At 39.0% G+C, this 7566-nt stretch overlaps 1 protein-coding gene across 2 annotated transcripts in view; it reads right to left on the reverse strand.

The window, feature by feature from the left end:
* axl (AXL receptor tyrosine kinase) overlaps window positions 1–6516 on the reverse strand; it is a 58803-nt gene extending 52287 nt beyond the window's left edge. The window contains exons 1-2 of one of the 2 annotated variants that reach the window (XM_079482157.1): window positions 6400–6446; window positions 5977–6105 (exon numbers count right to left, since the gene is read on the reverse strand). In XM_079482157.1, the coding sequence (XP_079338283.1) occupies window positions 5977–6082 (106 nt within the window). In that variant the 5' untranslated portion in view covers window positions 6083–6105; window positions 6400–6446. Of the gene's footprint in view, window positions 1–5976 lie in introns of both variants that reach the window. The other variant, XM_079482156.1, reaches the window with a different exon arrangement.
* Between the last annotated feature and the right edge of the window lie 1050 nt (window positions 6517–7566).

Genomic DNA, 7566 nt, shown 5'->3' on the forward strand with positions numbered 1-7566 from the left:
TGCGTAAGCAACTGAGGACCATCGTCCCATGGACTTCAAAATAGAAACAGGTGTGGAAGAAGCTGCTGCTGTTGCGACACCGATGCCAAGCGAATGTGCAGTATAATGATCTGGAGGAAAGTCCACGATATTGGCTAAGCAGACGAGGACAGGAGGCGAACCAGTGCCTGGACACAGGCTTTCCTTCCTCTGTGGCAAATAATGGGTCTTTCTGACCAGCTTGTGGACGTATTTTCAAATAGGGCAACATTGAAGACAGAGGAGAAAAAGCAGTGTTAGATTCAGAGATTAACACAATAGTTCTTTCCTGGTTTCTATCTGTTTTTTAATGGTTAAGAAATAAGGTGAAATGGTGAGCATAAATTGATAAATCAGAAACTGTTAGGTCATGTGACCTCTAAGAAAACAGTGAGCAAAACAGATTCCAGCAATAGATCAGAATAAGGCCCAAAGCAACCTTCTCTCAACAGTGAAATTATCTTCCATAAGAGTGAGAGTGTAAATGTCATGATCGCGGGTGGTGAGACATGGACATTTAATAAATAAATACAAAACAAAGACCCACGTGGGGTAACATAACAAAACAGGGATGGGTACAATAACTAGACATGACTAAGACTACCTACACTTAAACAAGAACATCAAAACTAGACTAGACTAGACTAGACTGAAAGACACTGAAGTGAGACCAAGCAGAGTGGTACATTTTTTATGTCGATTTGGCAAGACCTTTACGCATATAGCGAGCTGCAGAGTGCAGATAAGACTGAAGGTTCATGTCTAGTCCAGTAAAGTTTGGTTTAAATAGGGGCAGACAAGGCTGGATGGTGCTGCCTCCGGCCATAAGAGATGGAATTTCTGAAATTCAAATTGAGACAAGGAATCAGCAATTTGATTGGTTAAGCCTGGAATGTAAACTGCCTGAAATTTGAAGTTACCCATGACTGAAAACCAAGTAAGGCGCCCAACAAACCTTTTAAAAAATGGCACTGAGGATTGACCCTTATTAGTTATATGAACAGTTGACTTGTTGTCGCAAAGAAAGTGATTTGTTTCCTAGCCCAGTGTTTACACCACAAAATACAGGATTTTACAATAGGATACAGTTCCCACAGAGCCAAACAAAGTTTGATCTGGTACGGATAGCAGGTCATTTGGCCATGCGCTACCAAACATTGACCATTAAAGGTCCACCCAAAACCAACGGAAGGCGCAGCATCTGTGTACAATTTAATGGCTGCGGAAGACTCAAGATCGTCATTACAGAAAAAGTAGACGCCGTTCCAATTATCGATGAGCAAAGACCAGAACCTGAGATCTGATCTTCATCCTGCATCTAAGGTAACTATATCTTTAAGATCCTTGACAGACTTTGAAAGGTCAAGGAGCCTGGGAATAAAGGACCTGCCCTGTGAATGATTTGCATTCCGAAATTAAGGTGGCCTAACAACGAAAGCAAATCTCTTTTTGAAAAAGAAACTGACACCTGAGCATTTCTTATGACTTCTCTTATGCGATAACATTTCTCGATGGGAATTGAGGCTTGCATGAGATTGGAATCTAATGTGATGCCAAGAAACTGGATAACTTTAAGAGGACTTATAATTTTTCCGACGGAGAGAGGAATGCCTAATTCATCGAATGTGCATTTTATTGCCGAGATACAGCGATCTTGCTTCGCATGTGGATAATCTATGGATAAATAATCGTCTAAAAAGTTAAGCACGAACAGCATTTTGCAGTTGTTGAGAAGAATCCAACACAATAATTCTGACAGTGAATTAAATATTTTTGGACTGCTGCGACAGCCGAAGGTAAGCCTAATCGAAACAAACGGTTTATTTCCACATTTAACACCAAATAAATGCCACTGTATTGGATGTAAAGGCATAATTTTAAAGGCGTTTTGCTAGCCAAGCACCTCTGCCTGCATGCTTAATGAATTGAATTCTGTCGTCGAGGGAGGCATAAAACAGAGAAAAAGGAGCTAAAGGAATAAGTCTGTTAACACTTTGAGTATTGTCATTATCTGGGACAAAGAGATCAATAATTAATCGCTGTTTTCCTGAATATTTATGGTTAGCGTTTGCTATGGAATTAATTCTACGGGTTGTGAAGAGGGATGTATCAAAACGGCCCCATCATAAAAACCTTTCTTTACCACCTTTCTAACAATGAATCTACTTCTTGAATCGTTGAATGTACATGGCAGACATAGCAAAATACGTGTCTAAATCTGCCCTACAAGCTGGATAAACTTTGCATATGAAATCTCTATATGCTCCATAGGCCACGTTAAATTCAGCTAGAGTTAGTGTCTTTGAAAGTGGGGATCACTGTCTTTAAGAGTCACTGACACATCGCCGCAATCTACGACACGCATATTTGGTGTTTTTGGCAAGGTCCACCTGGTGCATATTTTTTATTTTATAAAAAGGATTTTTAGGTAATTTGACCCATATCATACTGTCATGTCTCTTGTCTGGAGTTTTCTAGTTCTGGGGACAGGGTCATGAGAGTACCATGTATTTTGTTTTGTGCTTGCTGTGTTTTGTGTGGAAACACATGGCCTTTGTTGTGACTGCACCACGTATTCACCTGTCTCGTCTCTTGGCCCCGCTCCCTTGTTTCCTCGTCTCCCGCCCGTCTTTCCTTCCCCTTACCGGCCCCTTAGTGTGTAAATTATTAAATGTATTAAATGGATGAAGACTTATTGCTGCACGGAGAGACGCATGCATGGAAAGACACGTTTGACTTTAAACTGCGCACCTTAACCTGCACGGAGAGACACATATGGTAAGCCGATGGTGTCACAATTACGCCATAGATAAAACACGTTAATATCCGTTTTAAACAGTATTTGCTCCACAAAATAAAAAACACACAAGAAGCCGTCCATAACTCTGTATTTAATAGTGTTTTAAGGCACCCAAAAAGCACCACCTTTTGCACCGCTGTTTTGGCATTCGACGGCGTAAAAACTGCTTTTTTGTTGCACAGACTGCGCATCATTCACAGCGTTTTGTCTGTTGTATAATGAGCCCCTCCCACTGATTTCCAAAGCCAGTAAATTTGAATTGTTGTCAACCAATCACTGATAAACTGAGCCAGACCAGACCAATTGGCCACCATACCGGATTTTATTATGTGCGCAGTGTTTGCTGACATTTAACAAATTATTACTTGCTTTCTTATGAAACGACTTCTCTTTGGTAGTTCCTTAAGGTTACACAACGTGGTCAGCAATTGTATATAGGCCAACCGATCCCATTAGGTGTATCCTGCTTATTACATATAGCTGGTCCTCTCTCACTGACCGTCCGGTCACTCGTCCTCTTATGCTCCCAATCTCCTCCATAATACGAGACCGGTGCATGAGTGATGACGAGCCTCGAATCCCGGCTCTCATCCCGCCTACCTCACTACAGTCTGGATTGAGAGATCTTTTTCATCAACCATAACAATATTCAGTTAACGACTTGCACTTGACTGTTGCTGCTTACCTAACACATCAGTGGACTTTTATGCTATAAACAGGATGAACGAACAGTAATAGATTTTACATTTAGCAGATACTTTTATCATGATACTTAAACATTTTAGCTTCATGCCATGCCATAGCTTTATGAAGGACATATTTAGGGAGGCATTTAAAATACCACCAACCCTTCCAGAATGTTTAGGATGTGAATAAGACTGCATGCCTACAAATCCACTCTCTGTCCAACACTAGTCTGGCCATGGTGATTCAGTTTCCATTGGCTTCACCCACTCCCTTTGCCTGAAGACTTTTTTACATTCCTTTATTAGCATGGGTTCAATAACAAGCTCTGCCGTGGTTTTTAAAGCTGATATAATTAGTGCTTCAGATGATTCCTCTTTATAAATTAAGATTGGTTTAGTCAAAGCTGTCAGATGACCCCTAACTCTGACCCTACAGGAAGATTATTTACAGCATTTGTTTATTTATTTGATTCTTGTAAATTCAAACTTAAATGCAAGTAACTTCGTGATAAAAGGAAATACATTAATAAAACAACTGCAACCAAAACTTTCAATTGTTCTGGTAATAAATAATTTCAGAGATATTTCTATGTTGTGCATTATTTGTTTTCACACCAATACAATAATAAAAAGGATGGTTAACAACATTTTGGCAGAAATAAATTAGTTTTTTCATAATTGATTGGGTAAAACTGCTACCTAATGTATAGGGATAAAATAACCCAACAAGGGGTCTGTGCTATATTTATATAGCACAGCAATGGTGCAATGGTGCAATTGATTCAATGGTGACGCTCACTAGATTCTCATGGCTGGTTTCTTCTTTCTATTTCTATTATGGCTTTGCTTGGCTAGTTCCTTTAAACATATTGTCTTCGATGATGGACTGAGAATGGGTAGTCAACCATCTTTAGGTCTAGAGTGTATATCAGTGTATGAGGAGAGAGCTGCATGTTAAACAGGTGCAAAACCGCCACCTATTATGTTGATGTGTCAACCAAATACTGTTGCTGGATTATTTAAAATGATTATCATTTGTATAGAATTAATCCAATATCAATAATTGCTGTTATTAATAACAATATATAATCACATTTATCACAATTACTGACAATACCAGTATATTGCGAAACCCCGATAATATTTTGTTTTTAAAAATAATATTTCAATATTTAAATCATTTGCCAATAGGGTAACATGCTAAACTATTTTCTAGAGAGAATTATCTTCAAATTATACTAGAACTAGATATTTAAAATATAACTGTAATGTAAATATATAGTTTTGTATACATTTTATCCTCAAGTAGATTTATCTTGTTTCAAGGATGTTTGCATATATTTGGCTGAAAACAAAACAACGGCAGGAATATGGATTTGTGCAGTCTGTACAAAAGAAAGTATAAACTATTTTATGTATTCAGCCCTCACACATCCCCTTTCATTATCGCCTTGTACGTATGCAACACATGCTTTCTTTTCTCTTTTGTTTTCTCTACTCTGCCCATCTTATTCTCCACTGACAACTTGCTATTCCATTCCTTTGGCCCAAACTCAGTCCATCATTTCCATTAGTTGATTCGGCAGGGCCTCACAATTTCAAGAATTCTTTCTCAATCCCCATGTCTGGTCAAAACTAAGTGGCAATTTCCCAGACATGGATTAATACTAGTCCTAGAAAAAATTCAATGTTAGAGCTGTGCAAACTTAATATGTTAAAATACATCAGTGCCAATGTGCAAATGCCCTAATATAATTAAGGCCTAGTCCTGGTTTAAGATAATCCCTGTCCGGGAAACAGCCCCTACAACTTCTAAATCTATATGAATCGAAAGCAAATCTGGCAACAAGTTTACAACCAGTTGATGTAAGCGTAATTAATTCAGTTAAGCCTTTCCATCCCACAGTAAATGCATCATTCAGAAAATGTTGTTTGTGATACTCAAATCATGTGGATTAGTTTAATCCTGATTGATTTCCCTTTGTACTGTTTGAAGAAATTGTTTAGACATTAATTTAGGATATATTGAAAGATAAGGGGTGATATATTTTTCCTTTTAGACCTTAAATCTTTAGACTGAGCCAATTTTATGGTGATTTGACTTAAGCTGGTGATTTTTAATGAATATATGAAGTTAATTCCACCTAAAGTTCACACAAGTGTTCAGGCATAGTAGTCACTCCGTGTCCTACTCATATTTTACACCTTCATTAATATTTTCAATGATGTATATAATGTTTTACAATTTCCAATAAAGAATATCCTCTTTGAAAAGAGTGTTTATGGTAGTGTAAATTTCAACAAATAACATTTGCTGTGGTATGTTTTATCAAGAAAGATTTTGACTAATTGTCTTAAATTGTGCATATACCTGTGGGTCGTGGTGTATATTGTCACTACGTCGATCAGTTTACCTCAATTATACATCAATAAATGCCTTTAAGTCCTTTTTTAATCCTATAGATCTCTTACCTGGCGCATGTTCCGCGGAGCCGATACGAATCAGTATCATGAGCGAAAAAGTGAATAAATGAAGTCCAGACATTGTTCTGTCTGGTTTCAGTCCGCAGTTCGGCATCGGTGTCTTGTGTGAGTAAGTGCCTGTGAACATAGATCGCGTCATGTCATCGCTGTAGCGTTTACGAATGTATATTGCGCTTTAACTTTCCACAGATCAGTCAACTTCCTTCATAAACTCCAAGAAAAAGAAAATCCAGAGGAAAATTCGCAAAATCCACAGCGTGATGGATGTTATAGCCTACTGAATTTGTCAAGTTCTCAACCAAATTTTCCTTTATTGACAGCTATAATGCAGCATGGGAGATGCAAAGTAAACAATGCATTGTTTCTTCTTTTGAGTATTTCTTGATCGCTTTTGTTTTTTTTTCAAGATACCTGAAGTACAAACTATAGCGTTCCAGATGTTCCCCAAAAATATGTAGTTTTGGAATCACGACGAGTAATTTTATGTCAGAATTTCCTTATGCCTCCAAAAGTTTCCCATCAGGACTCCTTCATACCCCTTCAGACGAACTCGCATTCCTCCCGCAAAACTTGGCCAACTCTCTCTCTCTCTCTCTCTCTCTCTCTCTCTCTGTCTCTCTCTCTCTCTCTCTCTCTCTGTCTCTCTCCCCTCCCCCTGCCCTCCCCCCCCTCCCCCCCCCTCTCTCTCTCTCTCTCTCTCTCTCTCTCTCTCTCTCTCTCTCTCTCTCTCTCTCTCTCTCTCTCTCTCTCTCTCTGTCTCTCTCCCCTCCCCCTGCCCTCTCTCTCTCTCTCTCTCTCTCTCTCTCTCTCTCTCTCTGCACGCCCTCCCTCTCTCAGCACGCCCTTTACCTAAACATGAAGATTTTTAAAAGTGTAGACCCGCACACGAATGTTCACGTATTTAAATGTCACTCCTTTGATGAGTGATATAGCATCGATTTGCTGACCTTTAAAGGGCTGTAGAAGATTTGTGACTTGTCCTTTTTTTGTGAACGCATAAAAGCATGTTTTTGAATTATTTATAAACAATATTTAAATTATTAGCAGTAAAGGCCTAATGTCCCTTTAAAGCATGAATAGACTTTACCAACCAAATATTTAGAATAAACACATACAAACGTTTAAATAATACATAAAAGTGCAAAAGATTAAACATCTTTTGCGACCTCTGGTTGTCTGTGCAAATACCCTTTTTTATGTCACTGTCATGGCTACATCTGCAGGTAAGATAGCCCAACATGTTCATACAGGACTGAGGGGATAAATGCGGGTGACGTTTGTTTGGGTGACAGAATAGAGGTAGCTGGGAGACGGGATTCACACACCCTTAATTAATAACTTCTATATTTTCCCAAAACGCAACACACTGTTTTTACGTTCTCAGGTTGCTTGGTATGGGGGGCTTTCTGTCCCTTAAAGAGGAGACAGAACCGTGCAATGTTCCCAGGGTTTTTAAATGGAGACAGAACTCGCCTGAGAAAGCCCCCATTGTGTCCTCACTTTTCAAAAGAAACCAAGGAATCACACATGAAAGGAGGGAGAAGGGGGGGGGGTGAGATAAAGGGGGCAGAAAGTATG

This window comes from Barbatula barbatula (genome assembly GCF_947034865.1).
Source record: "Barbatula barbatula genome assembly, chromosome: 19".
NCBI classification, from domain to species: Eukaryota; Metazoa; Chordata; class Actinopteri; order Cypriniformes; family Nemacheilidae; genus Barbatula; species Barbatula barbatula.